Source organism: Aquarana catesbeiana, linkage group LG02 (genome assembly GCF_042186555.1).
Source record: "Aquarana catesbeiana isolate 2022-GZ linkage group LG02, ASM4218655v1, whole genome shotgun sequence".
NCBI lineage: Eukaryota > Metazoa > Chordata > Amphibia > Anura > Ranidae > Aquarana > Aquarana catesbeiana.
The window spans coordinates 524,661,045-524,682,001 of record NC_133325.1 but is presented as its reverse complement, the minus strand read 5'-3'; the positions used below and the strand labels follow the sequence as shown (position 1 = coordinate 524,682,001).

The window sequence follows — 20,957 nt, the reverse complement described above, 5'->3', positions numbered from 1 at the left end:
CCTTCTTTGTACTCACTCCATTTCCAGTACATCCTTCCTGAGGACTGGTGCCCAGAACTGGACAGCATACTCCAGGTGCGGCCGGACCAGAGCCTTGTAGAGTGGGAGAATTATCATTTTATCTCTGGAGTTGATCCCCCTTTTAATGCATGCCAATATTTTCTTTGCTTTGTTAGCAGCAGCTTGGCATTGCATGCCATTGCTGAGCCTATCATCTACAAGGACCCCCAGGTCCTTTTCCATCCTAGATTCTCCCAGAGGTTCTCCCCCCAGTGTATAAATTGCATTCATATTTTTGCCACCCAAATGCATTATTTTACATTTTTCTACACTGAACCTCATTTGCCATGTAGTCGCCCACCCCAATAATTTGGTCAGGTCTTTTTGCAAGGTTTCCACATCCTGCGGAGAAGTTATTGCCCTGCTTAGCTTAGTATCGTCTGCAAATACAGAGATTGAACTGTTTATCCCATCCTCCAGATCGTTTATGAACAAATTAAATAGGATTGGTCCCAGCACAGAACCCTGGGGAACCCCACTACCCACCCCTGACCATTCTGAGTACTCCCCATTTATCACCACCTTCTGAACTCACCCTTGTAGCCAGTTTTCAATCCATGTACTCACCCTATGGTCCATGCCAACGGACCTTATTTTGTACAGTAAACGTTTATGGGGAACTGTGTCAAATGCTTTTGCAAAATCCAGATACACCACGTCTACGGGCCTTCCTTTATCTAGATGGCAACTCACCTCCTCATAGCAGGTTAATAGATTGGTTTGGTAAGAACGATTCTTCATGAATCCATGCTGATTACTGCTAATGATACCGTTCTTATTACTAAAATCTTGTATATAGTCCCTTATCATCCCCTCCAAGAGTTAACATACTATTGATGTTAGGCTAACTAGTCCGTAATTCCCAGGGATGTATTTTGGGCCCTTTTTAAATATTGGTGCTACATTGGCTTTTCTCCAATCAGCTGGTACCATTCCAGTCAGTAGACTATCTGTAAAAATTAGGAACAACGGTCTGGCAATCACTTGACTGAGTTCCCTAAGTACCCTCGGATGCAAGCCATCTGGTCCCGGTGATTTATTAATGTTAAGTTTTTCAAATCTAATTTTAATTCTGTCCTCTGTTAACCATGGAGGTGCTTCCTGTGTTGTGTCATGAGGATAAACACTGCAGTTTTGGTTACTGAAGCCCCCCGATTCACTCGTGAAGACTGAGGAGAAGAATAAATTCAATACCTTCGCCATCTCCCCATCCTTTGTAACCAGATGTCCTTCTGCATTCTTTATGGGGCCAATATGGTCTGTCCTCCCTTTTTTACGGTTTACATACTTAAAGAATTTCTTGGGATTTTTTTTGCTCTCCTCCGCTATGTGTCTTTCATGTTCTATCTTAGCTGTCCTAATTGCACCCTTACATTTCTTGTTGCATTCTTTATAAAGTCTGAATGCTGAGGATGATCCCTCATCCTTGTATTTTTTGAAGGCCTTCTCCTTAGCTTTTATATGCATTTTTACATTGGAGTTAAGCCATCCAGGACTTTTGTTCGCTCTTTTAAATTTATTACCCAATGGGATACATTGGCTAATGCCCTTATTTAATATGCTCTTAAAGCAAAGCCATCTCTCCTCCGTATTCTTTGTTCCTAATATTTTATCCCAATTTATGCCTTTTAGCAAGGTTTGTAGTTTAGGGAAGTTGGCTCTTTTGAAATTCAGTGTCTTTGTATTCCCTTTATGTTTCCTATTTGTGTGATTTATACTGAAACTAATTGACCTGTGATCGCTGTTACCTAAATTGCCTCGTATTTCCACATCCGTGATCAGGTCTGTATTGTTGGTAATCATGGCGGAGTATAAACTGAATCAGATTACCCTGGCGTGCTGTGTTCTACACAACTTTTTACGCCAACTATGCTGGCTCAGTTGGGCCTGAGGCCGGAATTGTAAATGAAACAACCCTGACGGCGCTTGAAAGTGGCCATCCTGGCTTGCCCCCCCGAGTGCCTGTGATGTCCGGCTAAGATACCTTGAATACTTTGCGGGTAGGGGGGCTATCAATATGCCAGACAATGTCTGAAACCTTTTTCAAATAATAAAAAAAAAATAACTACTCAAATCTTTGGTGACATTTACTGCTTGTGTTTCTTTTAGCTGACCCTGACAGAAATGTGGTGAGTCCTGAAAATGGCATGATTGTGTAACTTTACAAAGCACTGTTGGGTGTTATTTCCTAAAGGCAAAGACACTTTGCACTACAAGTGCACTTGAAACTGCACTTGTAGTGCAAAGTGGATTTGCCCTTAGGAAATAACACCCATTGTCACTGAAAACACCAATTAGAGCACCACAAAAGTGTTGGAGCGTTGAGACAATAATCCACACATTCTTGATTAACAATCTTTTTAATACCAGCACAATCACATGTGCGTTTAGAAAAGGTTTTTAAAACAAACCAACATGTTTGTTGTATAACAATTTTTGGGGTCACATTAGAAAAAGTAGAAATGTCCATTTAAGATAAAACAGACATGTTTAAAACCAACAAGAAAGACACAAATCTTGAACTTACAAAGTTCACATTTGGTAGAACTTGAAGGCAATATCAAACATGAGTATTTACAAACTGTGTTTGATATTGCGTTCATATGGGGTGAAGTCACCCCTAGAAAAGCCAAATTTTGAAGATGCACACAAATTGCCGAATGTCAACATGTGCTAGCTGCCATCATGGGGGATCAAGGGACGTGTTTTTGGGGTGTAACCCCTTCCTCACAGCTACTTTATTATTGAGTAAGGGGTTGCACCCCCAAAATGCATCCATTGATCTCCCGTGATGGCAGATAGCACATGTTGACACACTGTGTGCATCTTCAAAATGTGGCTTTTTGCAAATATGTCAAAAAATGTTAAAATTTTTTAGCACACAAAAAACCCAAGGGATTTGGAGGGGTTTTAAACTCTACTCAAAACATCAATGATGTTCTTCATTTTTTGTTGAACATCATTGATGTTTAGTCCCTATTACACCCTATGATCTCCCCGATCAGGATCTGTGCACTTTCCGAGGTGAAATGCCCTGGATCCACAACATCACAATCACCTAAAAAGATAGAAACAAAAACACACCATGTATTATAAATATGCCAGCATCCATCTCTTACCTGAGCCTGTGGTCGCAGACACTCACCTGTTGTGGTGCCAATTTCCACCACGTCTGCATCCTTCTGCTCTGCTTGGCTTGGGTGGATTTCCCCTTCTTCCAGAGGTGGGGGGTCTGTGGTCTCCTCGGATGAGAGGTGTCCTCCGAGTCTTTTCTCCCCTACGTAAAAAAAAATAGGTACACTTAGCACACAGATATTTGATGGCAGAAATAGGAATATGAAACATTGCTTGGAAGTGGGGTACAATTGTCTATTTTGGCAGAGTTCCAAGATGTAGAATTTTTATTGTCCTTTGTCAAGATTCAATACTTTACCTGTTTTGTACAAGCTTCACAGATGGAGACACCCCTATAGTATACACTGGAGCACCTGTGTGGGCCCCCTAATAAAAAGGGTGTTCTGGGGTCCCACACTAGTGCTACAGCGTCCAGATGTGTAAACAGCTGCTGAGTGTCCCCTCCTTACACAGAATCTAGTTTGCATTTCATTCTAGTTACAAACTCATCTACACAACCAAATTATTTTCAGACAAGTAGGCCATAAAAAATATGGGCAAATGCATATGGCCAAAACAATGGTGTTTTCTAGGCCGAACGAACAGTGTTTTATACGAACGAATAATGTGCCCATGAACATGAAAGTTGCCATTTTAAACTGGATAACAGTTAAGAAAAGCACATGGAGCAGCACGAATGTAATAAACATAAAGAATAGGAACACAGCACAACTACTTACTTTTTTGCAGCACTCTCCGGATCTTTCTGTACTGCTCCTGCTCTCTTAATTTGAGGTCCGACCACCGTTTCCTGAGCTGATCTTTCGATCGTCGTATCCTGAAATTCCGGTGCAGACTCTTGACCACTATCGCCATGATCTCGGCATTTCTGACATTGGGGTTGGGGTAAGGTCCATACTTCCCGTCATAGTCAGCCTTCTTCAGGATGTCCACCATCTCCAACATCTCCCCAAAGGACATATTTGCGGCCTTAAATCGCCTCCTTCTGGATCGTGACGTTTCTGGCTCCGGGCTTTCCTCCCCCTCCTCCTCGTTGCTGTAATTAGCACACACCTGCTGTGTCTCCGCCATGTTTTCTTCCCCCACTGCGCCGAACGAGAAGGAGTGGGGAATAGAATAGAAAGAACGTCAGGGGCGAGCGGAGTTTCACGCATGCACAGTGTGTATAAAGCGTAGTACGTACGATCTGTGAGCGGAGGAAGGAGTATCGGAGGCGGCGATCGTGATAACGAAGGTAAGATCTAAACTTGGGCCTATACTGCTTCTAGATTGAGGCCTATATTGTAACAAGATTAGGAGAGTTTTGCCTGACATTAGGGTTTGTCTCGTGTTGTGTCTTGCAGATAAAATGGATGGCTTCAATGACCACAACTTCCTCCCCCTGTTCATAGACAAGTACAGGGAGCTGCCCTGTCTGTGGCAGGTGAAACACCCACATTATAATCATAAACAAAAGAGGCAGACAGCACTGGAGAAACTGCTGGAGTTGGTGAAGCCGGTGGTCCCCACAGCAAACATCCCCTATTTAAAAGCCAAAATTGGTGGCCTGAGGAGCACTTATCTAAGGGAGCGCAATAAGGTCACGGATTCCCAGAGATCAGGAGCTGCAGCAGATGGCATTTATGTCCCCAGGCTGTGGTACTATGAGAGACTGCGATTTCTGTCAGACCAGACTGGAGTCAGGGAACCCCTCTCAACCCTTCCTTCCACTCTTCCTTCCACCCCAGCTGAGGCTTCCGATGTCCAACCTGGGACTTCAAGCCAGGAAGAAGTGGAGGAGCCCAGCTTGAGCCAGGTATAGCATTCTTCTACAGATTTCTGGTCAATAAATTAATGATGTTTACTAGATGTTATTATTGATCACTAATTGCTGATTTAATAAAGGCATTTAAATATCAATAGACAGTAGTGGGCAAAAATAATTGGGACAAGAATGAAAAATGCTGGGCTCAGAAGGATAGTCTTTTATATTTGTTAACATTCAATTTGCAACAGTCATGAGATGAAAATTGTGTATGATTGAAGTAAAAACAAAAACTATGTCCCTTTTTCATACACAGGAAGACCTCAGCCAGGACGAGGCTCTGGAATGTGGCACACAGGAGGAGGCTGTGGAATGTGGCAGCCAGGAGGAGGCGGGGGTTAGTGGCAGCCAGGAGGAGGCGGGGCTAAGTGGCAGCCAGGAGGAGCCTGGGACCAGTAGGAGCCTGACAGAATCACAGGTCCCTCCCCTCCGCCTTCCAATCAAAAGACCCAGGAAGGGGAGTCACATGCAGGATTCAGCTCTCAGGCTCATTCAGGAGGCTTCTGCGTCCCTCAGAGCCACCCCCACTCCTGAAGAGGCCTTTGCCTGCATGGCTACCACCAAACTGCAGGGCATTCAGGAGGGCCAACGCCAGCTGTGTGAGGACCTTCTTTATAAAGTCTTAACTAAGGGGGTGAGGGGCGAAATCACACCCAATACCCACCTGAGTGAGTTGGAACATCCTCCTCCTCCTGCCACAACTCCACCACCACAGCCACAGCGTGGAAGGAAGACCAGAGAGTGATGACCCTGGGTTCAGTCTGGTCTGGCAAAAGATGCAGTCTCTTGTATGACCACAGCCTGGAGACACAGATGTCATCTGCTGCTTTCAGGATCTCTGGGACTTCTGGACCAGACTGCACTCCCTTATATATGGACTCCTCAGGCCACCAATTTTGTAGTAAAATAATTGATGTGTCAACTGGGGGTCAAAGGCTTCACCAATTTCTGCTGTTTCTCCAGCGTAGTCCTTACAAAACTGAAATGAATACAGTTTGCAGGGAATCCCGGAAGTTGTGGAAATCAATGGTCAACAACAGACAGGCAGCAATTACAATATGAAAAAAAAAATACTGAATTATCAAAAATAACTATTGTTTGTTTTGTGTATGCATTGATCACAGATCTCTTTTAATAGTTTTAAAAGCTTTAATTAGTTAGGGTTTGACTTAATGAGGCAAGTTTACTAAAGTTGTTGAGAGTCTTCATGTAATAAATTGTGTGATAATTTACTTCAGTTATCCAATCATGTGAAAAGCAAATGCCTGTTGATGGATTTCATCTAACATGATTGGATAATTTAACTGAATAGTAACAATGTCGTGTGTGAAGATTGTCAAAAGCTTTTGTAAATCAGCACTAATCTATATTATAGTATCTAAGCGTTTGTTCCAATCTGATTACAACATTAGAATTTTCTTTTTGGATCATGAAGTTGCTGACTAATGCACATTACACCCCTTTGCCCCTAAAAGTACAGTTAAGGTTATGCATGCCTAAAGAAGCAGAAGAATAATAAATAACAATATTAACGATAAAACAATAAAAATGATTACATAAACTAATTAACTAAATATTAACTAAATTATTACCAAATAAGTACTAAGAAATGTATGCATGCAATTGATATTTTTCTGTTTACCTGCAGAATGATGCTGTCTGGCTCATTTACATTTGGTGTACTGAAACTAGTACTACCATGCTTTGAGGCTGGCCATAGGCCCAGTAATCGGCGACCACAGGTTAAAAACCTTGAAATGAGGAAAAAAAAAATTATTTGAGAAAGACAATCACATAAACTATTGCCAAAAGTTATTATGTCTGCAATTTCCATAAACGTTACCTGTAAATCTGCCATGAAAACTAGCTTATGATAAAGGACCTGTATAACAGAATGTATGTTTTTATGTACTGGAAGTATAGCTATGTAAAGCTTTTATTAACATAATACATTTACTTTTCAGGACAAACCTTTAAAACCAGGCACTGGCCCTGCAAATCATTAAGTGTTGTCAAGTATGGTGAGATAATTCAGGGTATTTTTATAAAGCTGAGTAGAGGAACCAGCTGACTTTTGGTCGGTGTGCATTTCGCTCTGTTCAACAGAATCTGGTCTAACGACCAGCTTCTGACGAATGATCATGCTGGAAAACCAGTATTTGATCATTACTTGTGTGGATGCAGGAGTCTGTCAGTTTTTTTGAAAGTAAAAAAAAACTATGCATGTATACTCAGTTGGTGAGTTTATTTACAGCAGAAGATTCAGACATTCACAGACAACATTTGTCACACTGATACCACAGCAATGTCATGATCGGTAATGCTCAACATGATAAATATTTAAAATAAATTAGGAACATATTTGGGAGAACCAGTGAACTTATGATGAATCTATATAAGTACCACCTGGTGTAGAATAATTTTATTTTGTACACAGTCTGTTATTAGAAATTGCATTTTCTTTGTATAAAACGCATAATGTGCACTCTTTTCTAAAAATATGCATCAACATTGTTAGGCTTACAAATTTAAACAAATACTTATTAAAGTGACCCTAAAGTTGTCAGTAAAGAATATATCCCTGTAAAAATGAAAGTGAATACTTACCTCTCCTGCCACCCACTCTGCCAAACGCCACTGCAATGACCAGGGTACATTGATGACATGGAGGTCAGCAGGAGGAATTACTGATTTCTTGAGTGTTTTTTATTTTTGACAACTTTAACTGGGAATTTCTTGGCAACAGATCAAAGTTTGGGGACATGGACAAAAGTAGGGGTAAGTAATCAATTAATTTTTTTTACAGGGAGCTCTTTATTTGGAAGGATTAGTTTGGCAAATCACCTTACCAAAGCAGAATATTTTTTTATGCTGAAGAGTGTTCCAGAGGAGCTATGTAGAATCTACTGCTGTACATTGCAAGAATGATCCATTCTCTATGACGCAAGAAACTTGTAAATGCTATTAATATTATAGTACAATATATTACATCCAGAAATTAAGCAGCAATATGGAGATCAAAACAATAATAGCATACGTTTTCCACAGTGGTTGCAAATTCAGATCTTTAAAACACAATTTAAAATGTAGACCCAGCACCTCAGACAGACAAATGTGCAAAATATTTCAGGAAAACTAGCAAAACTATGTTTTTAATAGGCAGTTTGTGTGTGATGGTTAACAGTGGCAGTGAGTGCAAGAGTGTGCATCAGTGTAGTGGCGGTCAGTGCAAGATAGCACATCAGGTTCAGTGGCCACGAGTGCAACAGCGTGTGACAGAAAACACAAGAGCATGTGTTGGATGTTGTGGTAGTTCGTGCACTGTCAGTGAGAGACTACACAACCAGGAAATGGAGAGCCACAAGCATGCAGCATAAACATATACAATATCAACATGGTGATCATGATGGTGGCCATTGTGAGCAGCGCATTTACAAAGTAGTACTGCAATAAGTGTCAGTGTACTGTCAATAAGGGTCATGCAAACCCATGAAGTAATAGAGAGAGCTAGCTTTGCATCCTCTCACCTTGTGGGCTATATCTCAAAGTGTGTCTTGTGATGCTTGAATGTCCAATAGGAGCCATGAGCCACAAGTATGCAGCTCAAACATGTGCTGTTCAGATTTACTGAATGACATATCGGTATGGATGTCACACCACTTTCTCAAACACAATCTTTCTAAAACTGAGCTTGTTATATTTCCTCCTTCCCAGTCCCCCCCCCCCCTGACATTACCATTAAGATCAACATCACAACCACTGGTCCCTCCACATGCCAGAGTGCTGGGTGTAATCCTCGACTCTGACCTCTCCCTTCCGCCTCCAACATACAATCACTGGCTAAATCCTGCCGCCTTAACCTTCGCAACATCTCCAGAATTCGACCCTTCCTGAATAATGACATCACAAAGCAACTTATTCATTCCTTGATTATTTCCCGCCTTGACTACTGCAACTCTCTCCTTAATGGCCTACCCTTACGCCTTCAGTCTATTATGAATGCTGCTGCTAGACTAATAGACCTCATTAACCGATCCGTGACTGCTGCCCCACTCTGCCAATCCCTTCATTGGCTTCCCCTACCCCACCGTATAAAATTCAAAATGCTAACCAAAACATACAAGGCCACCCACAACATCGCCCCCAGCTATATCACTAACCTCATCTGCAGATATTGCCCAAATCGTCCCCTCCGCTCCTCCCCAGGACCTCCTGCTCTATAGCTCCCTTGTTACCTCCTCCCATGCTCGCCTTCAGGACTTTACCAGAGCCTCTCCCATCCTCTGGAACTCCCTGCCCCAATATGTCCGATCAGCCCCTAACATGTCCACCTTTAGGAGATCCCTAAAAACTCACTTATTCAGGGAAGCCTATCCCATACCCACCTAACAACTGTCCTCGAGCCACCCCCAATCAAATCATTCCCTGCATCAATTACCTTTTGTACCACCACCCCCTCCCTTTAGAATGTAAGCTCTATGAGCAGGGCCCTCCTGTCCCTTCTGTATTGAACTGTACTGTAATTGTGCTGTCCCTCCTCTACATTGTAAAGCGCTGCATAAACTGTTGGCGCTATATAAACTGTGTATAATAATAATAATTAGCACAAGTCCAAAGTAGTAATGCAGTTAACACACCTGGTGCCCTGAATATTGGCAGAAGAGTTGACCACCTGTTCCTAAAAGCTAACTCCAGAGGCTCAGGATGATACTCTCTATGATAGAGCTCAGGATGATACTCTCTATATGGGGATGACCCTTCGGACCAGGACAAATTTTAATGTCCCTTTATGCTTTCCCATCTGCTAAAGTTAATATCAATGGCCACCTGTTGGATGCCTTCTGGATCTACAATGGCAATACCAGCGTCTGGCCTTACAGGCAGTTAAGTACGGCGCCATCGTCTGGTCATTGAAGTCCACCCCTCCCACGTTAAGGTTGTATTCGTAGACACAGAGGGGCTTCTCAACAACACAATCAGTAATTTGGGCTGTCATATCTGCGTGAATGGAGGACAGAACAAAAACATTCCTGTCCCTCCACTTCACTTCAAGCAGGCTCTCCCTCCCACCGTCTAAGTAGGGAATCTACAAGCTGTTGGGGGAAGCCCCGGAGATCAGATCGCACAGTGCCACATGCGCCAATTCCAGAATAAAAAATGTGACTAAAAAGTGGCACGCTTGTGTAATAATTGTCCATGTACAAGTGGTACCCCTTTCTGAATAAGGGTGACACCAAATCCTAATCTTACCACTGCTCCGTATGTAGTCGGGGCAGTCACGGGGCTCTACGCTGGTATCTTTTTCCCTTGTAAACCAGAAAACTATATGTATAGCCTGTGGCCCTGCCACAGAGCATATATCTCTTGACCCCATATCTGGCACGCTTGCTGGGGAGAAACTGTTTGAAAGTAAGGTGGCCAGAAAAAAAAAAAATCCTACGGGACAAGCCAAGATTTATTTACCGGAGGGCCCCTAATCTGAGGGACAAATTGGTGCACAATTGGTGTACCAGACCTCCCCAAAAAAGTGGGAACTTTTTGGACTGCAAGGGGTTCTATACATGTGGTACATTTAAGGTGTGTAAGACTGTGAAAAAAGACCTAGGAAAACCACTACATTTAACTCTTCTGTTATTGATAATGAATACACAATGAACAAATTGATGACCTGTCAAAGCACCTATGTAACATATTTGCTGACTTGTTCTTGTGGCCAACAATATGTTGGCTGGACAACCAGACAATTATGTGTAAGAATTAGAGAACATCTAAACGAGGGGTAGGCAACCTTAAAGAGGTGGAGATCTACCTGAACAACATGGGAGAAGTCAAAGATCACCGGGCACATTGTCGCCTCCTCACACCTGATTTAGTCCTCTAATTGCCGTACTACCGTGTCATAATTGCATGTATTGCACAGCAATCAAGGCTTTAAATCAGGTGGGGAGGAGGCAACATATCGCCTCCTCACCACCTGTCAAACACACTCAGGTCACTTTTCAGAGGAGCAGCAGTGGCTGCTGCACTTGTGAATGAGCTCTTAGTTGCATTCGGCAGCGGCACACTTAGGGCTCGTTCACACGTAAAGTTGGGGGGTGGTAAACCTGCAGCTGAGTTTACTACCTACAATCCCTACCCTCTTTATGCTGTTGAGGTAGCAGCCAAAGGTGTACACATGCCGCAGCAGGAATTAAGCTCCTTGTTCCTTTTGGTGGGTGCTGCCGCCTGTCAATTGCGGCCCATTCAAGTAAACGGGGCCACTCTGCAAGCCCCCCGCAACTGCATGCTTCTGCAGGGTCCAGTGGGTTAAAACGGGGGGGGGAAGCAACACAACGCTGCCTGCTTGTTTGCTGTACTGCACAAGGTTGAGGCCACTCTGCAAGTGCCCTGCATTCACTTGAATGGGTCATGCTTGACAGATGCTACACCCACCAACCATGACAGGGCGTATAGCTCGTGCTGCGGCAGTGACATGTGTACACCGCTGACCACTGCAGCTAAAGGGGGTGCGGTTGGGGTGGAGGTGGTAAAAACACATCTTAAAGGGGTGTTAAACACTCATGGTTTTTCACCTTAATGCATTAAGGTAATAAACCTTCTCTCATGCTGCAGCCCCCCAGCCCCCCCCCCCCGTGTTACTTACCTGAACACTGTCATTATTCGGCTGAGAATGAGCATATCAGCTCTAGCTGGTATCGCGTGTCTTGATTAGATAGATTGATTGCAGCCCAGCCATTGGCCCCCGGTGCTGTCAATCAACTCCAATGACGCAGCGCCGGGGCCGAGTCCTGCATTCTGTGAATGGACACAGGTGCAGGACTCGGGAGCGCGTCCGAGTGGGTATCCACCGCAGGAGAGCGCTTCTCCAACATGGACACTTGATGCGGGGAGGAGCCAGGAGCGCCACTGAGGGACCCTCAAGGATGATCGGGGTCACTCTGTGCAAAACGAAATGCACAGTGGAGGTAAGTATGACATGTTTGTTATTTAAAAAAAAAAACAAAGCTTTACAATCCCTTTAACTATAGGGTTTTACCACCACCTAAACTGTAAATGTAACTGAACCCTTACTATTCTGAGCTCCCTATAAGGCTGCTTTCACACTGATGTACTGCAGTTTGCCTACACCGTGGGTGCAGCTCAGTGCATCTACGACTTTCCTGGGTTAGCTGCGCTTTGCAATAGACTTCTATTATATCCTGCAAGTGTGATGCACTTTCTGAAAGTGCACCAAAACTCCTGCATTCAGGGAATGCACCAAACCCGCAGGATATAATAGAAATCTATGGCTAAGCGCAGCATACCCGCATTAAAGTTGCAGGTACAGTGCACCGCACCCTCGGTGTGGGTAACCCGCAGCACATCAGTGGGAAAGCAGACCTATACTATTATGCCCAGTGTATTGCTTCACACCAAGCTGAAGATCTCTTCTTTCCTGCTGCTGGCACCACTCTGGAGACTGCTAGCCAGGATAAGAGGTAAAGTGCTTTTGATATCACTCCGCATGGGACAAGAGCCAGCACTACAGAGGAGGCATCGGCTTATGCGGCTCTTGTTCCCTACTACAGCTCCAACTTTACAAGTGGTCCCTCTGCATTGCACTAAGTTTGATGCTTTCGGATGGCAGGTCAGCAAGCCCAGACCGAGATCTATCAGACACCAGGCCATGATCTACTGGTAGATTTTGATCTATAGATTGCTGACCCCCGATCTAAACAATATAAGGAAAGGGTACAAAAAACATAGCTTGTCCCAATATTTTAGATTATATTATAACAGGGACTCTAGCTTATTAGGAGTATGTGGAATAGATAAAACAGACCGACATAGGAGGGGAATTAATATGACCAGAGTGGTATCTCAAAATGAGACCCACTGGATACATGAACTAGGTACCCTTAGCCCAGCAGGCCTGAATATTGATAAATTGTTTTATATCTAATTTTTAGATTTCCAACAATGCACCATGATTTGTAAAGATCAGACAATCATGATGTTCCCACATAGAACAAACGTGGGGTCTATGTATTCACCATTCGTAAGAGTTGGTGAATACAGTACAAAATACACACCAATCATCACCATTTGGTAAGGTAATTCTATCTCCACTAGGAGGTATTTTCACATATATTTATATTGTTCATACATTTTAGCACACATTTGATTTATTTCTATCCTTGTTTCCAATTTTCATTTATTTTTATCTTCATTTTTATTTATATCTTTAGCTTTATTTTTCTATTTTTTAATTTACATTTTTTGTTTGTTTTTATTTCAATTTCTTTGTAATTTTTTTTATCTAGTTCAAATATTATTATAATTTCTATTTATTATTTTTATTTTATTGCATTTTATTTTCATTTGTAATTTTATTTTTATTTTATTCTATCTTCATTTTCACTGGTATTTCTATTTTATTTACTTTTTATTGATTATTAGCACTTTTTAATTTCATTATTTTTTTCTTTACCTATTCATTTAGATATTTTTTTAAGTCATCATATTCAATCCAATTACACATCTACTCCTATTAACACACAGTTCAAAATGCTATCATTCCCTTAGTTGATATCACTTTATTTTAGTTTTCACAAGGTATCCCACTTATATTATTACAAAGGAACATATAATTAATTATTGGGGTAACAATTACCACTCGGGCATCATCCGTAATATAGAAAGGGATTAATAACTACATAAAGAAAACTCAGTGGGATACTTACGATTGTCTCTTCTACAGTGAAGAGATTGATTGGAAGGGGAGGAGTGTAACCAGTCCCCTGGAGTTTACATAAGATATTGACATGCAAGGGAGCTTCCTGCTTTCTATAACATTGCCTATCAATGACGAAACACGTCAAGCTGATGCTCCCGTGCGTCACTTCTGACCCAGAGAGTGGAACGCACGCCAGGGAGTAGGTAGCATCCATTTCTCTATACACACAGAGGGCCATTTTTCATATTACACACATACACACACACATTGTGCTCAAAAGTTTGCATACCCTGGCAGAAATTGTGACATTTTGGCATTAATATTGAAAATATGACTGATCATGCCAAAAAAACTGTCTTTTATTTAAGGATAACAATCACATGAAGTCATTTATTATCACATTGTTTTTTGGATCCTTTTTAAATCATAATGATAACAGAAATCACCCAAATGGCCCTGATAAAAAGTTTACATACCCTGGAATGTTTTGTAATGAGACACCTTTTTATAGGCCATCAGTTGAGACTGAACCAGCGGATATTAATATGCACTGACAAGGGGCTGGATAGCTTTCTAATCGCTGATAGATTTCAACTGGTGTCTTGGCTTTCCATGCCTTTTTGCACCTCCCTTTCTTCGCGTTCAATACTTTTTCCTTATGTCATTCCACCTTATTACACATAACTTAATTTCTGAACTTATTTCTTTGTATGGATTGCATGGGTTGTTACCGACATGTGGTGAACATTTCATGTCAATAGCACCTTTAGAAATATATTTACCTAGAAAAATGGTGATGTGTTCAATACTTATGTTACGTGCTGTAAATAACCAGGTCTAAATGTGCTCCAAGCGAATAGAACACTCTGGTCTATTTCTCCAAAAGTTCAAAGCAAGGTTACTTTCACCCTGGGGCGGGGGGCCCAAGCGGTAAAGTGGTGCTTTACTGCTGTTATAGCCGCACTTTTCGGCCGCTAGTGGGGCGCTTTTAACTACCGCTAGCGGCCGAATAAAGGGTTAAAAACGCCCACAGAGCGCCGCTGCCTTAGCGCTTTGCAGGCACTTCGGCAGCGGTGTCCACTGATTTCAATGGCAGGGGCGGTGGGGGGGGCGGTGTATACACTGCTCCTCCACCGCCCGATAGATGCTGCTTGCAGAACTTTTTCCAACATCCTGCAAGCGCACCGCCCCAGTGTGAAAGCACGCAGGGGAGGCACTTTACAGGCACTATTTTTAGCCTAAAAGCACCTGAAAAATGACCCAGTGTGAAAGGGGTCTAATAATGAGAGAGTGGACATATGCAAGCTCTGTAGTTCATCTCATGCGTTCAGAAGATGTAGGAAACACAGACCAGAAATGCCATCATTGCATACCTAATGCATTTGTCAGGGACATGGCATGCGCAGACGTGCATTAGCAGATGCACATCTTGCCGGGCACTGGCTAAAGCCTATGCGCAGGTACATTAGTGCTAACAGGCGAACGCATATGTGCAAATGCGCGAAAATACGCGTACACGTTAGCCATTAATCCTGGCGCCAAATGACCTATATAAAGACAGCAGCTGCTGTCAGATCTGCAGCTTTACCCTGTGTTCTGATCCTGTGCCTGTATCTGACCCGGCTTTCTGACCATGCTGCTGTCTCCAGTCCTGACCTTTGGCTTGCCTTGACCCTGATTATTCCTGCCTGTCTGCCTGATTTCCTGTTGCCAAACCCAGCTTGAACTCTGACCATTCTTTGCCTGCTGTTTATGATAGACTGATCCTCTATGTATGACCTGGCTTGCCTGACTCTGCTACAATCTTTCTGCTTCCAACCTGTGTAGCTCCACTACTGCCATCCTGCATCTACAGCTTACCTGCATCCGCTGTCCTGCATCCACAGCATACCTGCATCCTCTCTCCAAGGGGAGAGAAGTGGGGAGGAAATCTCTGTGTAAGCCCGCCGGCCGCGGGGGTAATCCAATAAAACACCCGAATGTTCTGAAGCTGGTGAGATCAATATTTAGTTAGTCAGTTAATTAGTTAATATGGTGACATTTAGTCATTCGAGTCGCTGTCAAGGAGGTCTCTTCCCTCATTCGAGAAGATAACGACGTGTCATGGTGACCAAGTCTTGGAGTATCGCTCCTGCTGGTGTCGTGCAGTTAGTACAAGATCTTCCAATCTGCTTATTTCTTTAACCTTTCGAATCCACATCCCTACTGTTGGGGGTTGCGCCGATTTCCATCTAAGGGGAATGCACACTTTAGCAGCATCAAGAAGGTGCCGGATAATAGATCTTTTGTATATTTTCCTTGGTATATTGGTGACGTGTAGGAGAAAGAATACTGGATCATTGGGTATTTCGCGTTCTGTGAGTTTTTGGAGGGTGTGTTGGACACCCGTCCAAAAGCGTTGTAATTTAGGGCAGGTCCAAAAAATATGCAGGATGGTGCCTTTGTCCTCCCTGCACCTCCAGCACTGATCAGAGGTGTCTGGAAAAAAAATTTTCAGCCTCACTGGGGTTCTGTACCACCTGGTTAGAATCTTGAAGTTGGTCTCCTGTGTTTTCGCGCATATAGAGGATTTGTATGTAAACCTTAGGATATGTTGCTACTGTGTTGTGCTGAAAGTTTTACCTAGGTCCCGCTCCCAATTTTGTATGCAGTTCAACACATGAGGTTCCGTAGGGGTAATCAGCAACTCGTAGTTAGCCGAAAGTATGTGGGGCATTGTCCCCGTCTCAGAGCAGAATTCCTCAAAGGTGGTAAGGGGCCTGGCAAACAACCCCGGAGCCGGGAGAGTTTTGAGAAAGCAGGAGAGTTGAAGGTCACTCCAAAAATCCAGCCGGAAGGGACCTGACTGGTCCACCATCTTCAGGATCGTCGGCCACGCCCCCTCCTGTACAAATCTGGAATCCTGTGTAAGGCCCAAGTCCCTCAGGTTTCGAAAGTTGGGACCACCACTTCTATATATATATATATATATATATATATATATATATATATATATATATATATATATATATGGGTTCCCCATAATTGGGTATATGGGTGATGTACTTGAAGAGATATTGGGGGATGAAAGTAGGACTGAACATATTTTAGCTGTAGTGCCTATTAGGGGGTGATTCTTCATCTTCCGTGAGAGAGAGGCATAACACCACGAAGACCCACCAAGAGGAACATCTGATTGGGCCTGTTCAATACGAACCCATAATTTAAAATCTGCATGTCTGTACCAATCTACCATCCTGCTTAGGTGTATAGCTTGGTGATACTTACGTATGTCCGGCACTGTTAAACCCCCGTATCGCTTAGGTAGTGTTAACTGCTTACGCTGTAAGCGTGGGCGTCTATGTGCCCAGATGAAATCAAAGAATGCCAATTGAATTTGTTTGAAATAACTAGCCGGGATATGGATTGGGAGTGCTTGTAGGAGATATAGAAACTTGGGGAGGATGCTCATTTTAATAATGTTACAACGTCCTATCCAAGAATGAAGACTGGTGGACCACTTTTCTAGGAGTTGTATGACGTTCCGAAGTAGTGGTGGGAAGTTTAGCTCAAAGATTTTGGCTAAATTGGCGGGGACCAATGTTCCTAGATACGTCAGCGCTTTATCAGTCCATTTAAATTTAAAGTTGTTTTGTAGTTGTACAATTGATTTTTGTGGAAAATTAACTCCCATTGCCTCAGACTTGGAGAAGTTAATCTGGAGATTTGAGAGGTCTCTGTATCTCTCAAACTCCTTCATCAGGTTAGGGAGCAAAATCAGGGGGTTCATAAGGGAGAACAACATGTCATCGGCATATGCCGAAACTTTATGCTGGGAATCCCCTATCTTAACTCCCTCAATGTCTGGGTTATTTTGGGCCGTGCAGAGAAATGGTTCCAATGACAGGGCGAAAAGGAGAGGCGACAATGGGCACCCCGGGCACGTTCCGTTGTTGATTTCAAAGGTGTCTAACAAAACAACATTGGCCTGGACTCTTGCTGCTGGTCGGGAATAGATCGCGGAAATCCATTGCATCATTTTGGTGCCGAAGCCAGCATGTCGTAAGACAGCAAGCATGAGATTCCAGTTGACCCAGTCAAAGGCCTTCTCTGCATCGGTGCCAAGAAATACACATTGTGTCTGAGAATGGTTTACTGCCTGGAGCAGATTCAGTATCTTCGTAGTGTTATCCCTAGCCTCCCGGGTAGGGACAAAGCCCACTTGGGTCTAAGTGTATCAGGCTTGGGATGAGGTGTTGAATCCTATTTGCAAGTATCTTAGTAAAGAGTTTGAGATCCAGATTGAGGAGTGAGATCGGTCGGTAGCTTCCACAAGCCGTTGGATCTTTTCTTTCTTTAGGGATCACCGAGATGTGCGCGCGTAAGGTGTCGGCAGTGAATGTTGCAGTCGAGCCCACTGCATTGAACAACTTGACCATGTATGGGGCAAGAGAGGGAAGAAGGGTTTTGTAGTATTGGGCTGTAAGGCCGTCTGGACCTGGTGCCTTCCCCTGTTTGGTGGCCCGACTGCCCCCTGGAGTTTCTCTATGGTGATGGGGTCTTCAAGCATGGCCATGCCTGCGTCTGGTAATTGAGACATATGTGACGATGTTAGATAGGAGGCTATCCGATCTCGAGAAGGGTTTTTGGTCGGCAGATTATATGTTATAAAATTCACGGAATTCTCTTGTAATCTCATGTGGTTTAGTAACATTTGGTTTAATGGGGGGTACTTAATGTGGGATATATGTTACTAGTCTCTGGTCTCGCAAAGTTTTGGCTAACAACCTCCCACATTTATTCCTGGACTCATATGAGAATTTCCTACAAACCTGCAGCGCTGCCTTGGCTTTGAACTGTAGGATATCTGTAATTTGTGTCCGTTTAACAAGGAGTTCTCTCTCTAAAGATGGGGTTTGTGTTCTTTTATGGCGGCGTTCCAGGACGGCCAGATCCTTAAGTAGGGATTTAAGTTGTTCGGTACGTTTCCGTTTGATCCTGGCCCCGTGTTTAATCAACACAACGCGAATAACCGCTTTGTGTGCCTCCCATATAATGCCTGGGTCACAAACTGGGGTATCATTAGTGGTAAAGTAGTAGTTTAGTTCTTTAGTGACGTCTTCCAGAACGTCCTTGTCTTGTAAGAGACTTTCATTTAGTCTCCATTGGTTAGTTTTGGTGGCCATGGAGTCCTGAAGCGCATAAGACAGGAAAATAGGAGTGTGATCGGACAAGGTGATGGAGCCTATGGAAAAGGTGCGAACTGCATGTAGCTGAGCATGGGGGATGAGGAAATAGTCAATGCGCGAATACGTCTTGTGAGGGGAGGAATAAAAGGTGAAATCTCTCTCTGTGGGGTGGAGTAGACGCCATACGTCAATTAGTTGGCTATTATGAAGTGGGTAATACGTTTACGAGAACCTTGGGAGATAGATGAGAGACCAGAGGATGTGTCTTCTGCTAAAATCAGCTTGCCCTCCGTGAAATTGGTCAGCTTCACTAATGTCCTACCTAGAAAAGTTTCTTGTTGTTCATTTGGGGTGTATAAATTTGCAAATGTGACTTTGATATCTCCGATCATGCCCTTCACAAACAGGTAGCGACCTCCTGGATCAGTAATGGAGTCTATAAGCAGCCATGGCACTCTTCCGGAAAGTAGTATAGAAACCCCCCTTGATTTAGCTCTCTGGTTGGTAGAATGGTATACCAGCGTGAATGACTTGTTTTTAAGGATGGGTAATTTGTCATCCCTAAAGTGTGTCTCTTGTATAAAGGCCATATCGGATTTAAGACGGTGCAAATCACGTAAAAGCATCCGTCTTTTCTCGGGTGTGTTAAGGCCCTTGGCGTTAAGCGAGGTCACATTCAGAACCTCCATGGGAGAGGATGGGGTGCGGGGGGGGGGGGAGTAGAGGAAATGGGGAGAGGAAGGAAGTAAGCAGGAGAAGAAAGAAAGGAAGAAAAAAAAAATAGAACTAAGAAGAAAGGGAAAAGGCACCTCTCTGGAGAGAGTGCTAAAAGGCGGGGGTTGCCTTAATAACTGGGCACCACTGCCTCTGGAGAGAAAGAAAAGATAAAGATAGTAAACTAAATGCAGCAAAAATACTGCATAAACGCTTCCCAGCTACAGACTGGGGGTAAGCGTTAGCCTATTTGGGAGTGTGTTCAGCGGAGGCCGAAAGGCAGCTAGCCAGTCCCCCTTGACCCCCCGACCAAAATAGGTAAATCTTGCAGGCATGAACAATATGAATGTGAGCAAACAGTGCTAACCTTCATGAGATCATCTACAGTATGAGTATATGAGCAACCATTGCCCCCGTATCTGTTTTTGTCCATATCATCTAAGCCTAACATCGCTAATCTGCAAATATTAATATAGAACATGTAAACCTGAGCAAATTACGCTAACCTTCATATATTTATCCAGAGCATGTGGACTTAAGCTAGCAATGTTAAACTGCACATCTTCAAATAGTACATGCGTATATGAAAAAACAAAGTTAACATCTATACATTCCTCATTAATCAGTAGCATGTGATCATAGAGTGCAAATATTTCCCTGTGTATCTATACCGTACATATTAATTTTGAAGGAAAACTCAATGCAAAGTCATTAACCTAATCACCCTCTCACCAGTTACTTCCCCCTCCGATGGAATGTATATCACCAATCCCTGTTGTCTCATTACAGCAAACCTTTGTTACCTCCATTTCTGTGTCTCCCTCACCGCGGGAAAAACTAGTCTCTCGGGGGAGAAATAATGCCTGCTAGCCCATCGTCACCCCGGATCTATCTACAGCAGACCCATAGAAGCATTAAAGCTCCACATTTGTCTGCTGGGGAAGATGTGCGTATATGTGGGTTTCCCAAAACCCATTCCATCCCGGCGGGGACTGAGATCATCAGCCCCCCTCGCTGCAGCTGCTGGATTGTTTCCCAAAACTTAAAGGGCAATATACCCCCGATCCACCCCCTCCCCCGTGATATGCCAGCACAGGGATAGAAAAAATTAGGGCACTAAGACACCTAGATATGCTGTCAATAAGGGAATAGTATCCGTATTAACTCAAATCTGAAAAGGAATGCAGCATTAATTAGAGAACATTGAGCTTGTTATGCGTCTAATGTTTATATGCAGTGTCACCCATGCTCCCTGTCTCAGAAGTATAATCTCCGTTCTCCCTATGTCTGTTACTTCTTCATGGGATAAGCTTTTCTAGTCCTGTTCCCAGGGAGGAAGGGTCACTGAAGTTCCTGGAAT

At 43.3% G+C, this 20,957-nt stretch overlaps 2 protein-coding genes across 6 annotated transcripts in view; both read right to left on the bottom strand.

Annotated features, from left to right (window-relative positions):
* The window catches only part of PIK3C2B (phosphatidylinositol-4-phosphate 3-kinase catalytic subunit type 2 beta), a 1,217,858-nt gene that overhangs the window by 515,499 nt on the left and 681,402 nt on the right, over nucleotides 1-20,957 (bottom strand). For all 4 annotated transcript variants that reach the window (XM_073615832.1, XM_073615830.1, XM_073615833.1 and 1 more), the window contains one exon: nucleotides 6,642-6,750. In XM_073615832.1, coding sequence (XP_073471933.1) covers nucleotides 6,642-6,750 — 109 coding nt within the window. The remainder of the gene's footprint in view (nucleotides 1-6,641; nucleotides 6,751-20,957) is intronic.
* On the bottom strand, nucleotides 2,852-6,629 carry LOC141128509 (uncharacterized). Of its 2 annotated transcripts, XM_073615835.1 has the most exons (3): nucleotides 3,915-6,629; nucleotides 3,206-3,337; nucleotides 2,852-3,118 (listed from the first exon to the last, which is right to left on the bottom strand). In XM_073615835.1, the coding sequence occupies exons 1-3, from the start codon at nucleotides 4,264-4,266 to the stop codon at nucleotides 3,030-3,032; spliced, it is 573 nt and encodes a 190-aa protein (XP_073471936.1). In that variant the 5' UTR covers nucleotides 4,267-6,629; the 3' UTR covers nucleotides 2,852-3,029. The 2 variants fall into 2 exon arrangements, with proteins under 2 accessions (XP_073471936.1, XP_073471935.1); XM_073615834.1 differs by having other exon boundaries at nucleotides 2,852-3,337.

What these genes read in the sequence shown, in the direction of transcription:
- LOC141128509 (XM_073615834.1), bottom strand. Translation starts at nt 4,266, where the DNA reads ATGGCGGAGACACAGCAGGTGTGTGCTAATTACAGCAACGAGGAGGAG. An exon ending in CCGGAGAGTGCTGCAAAAAA is followed by an intron (nt 3,338 to 3,914) that starts GTAAGTAGTTGT and finishes TTTTTTACGTAG; the next exon opens with GGGAGAAAAGACTCGGAGGA.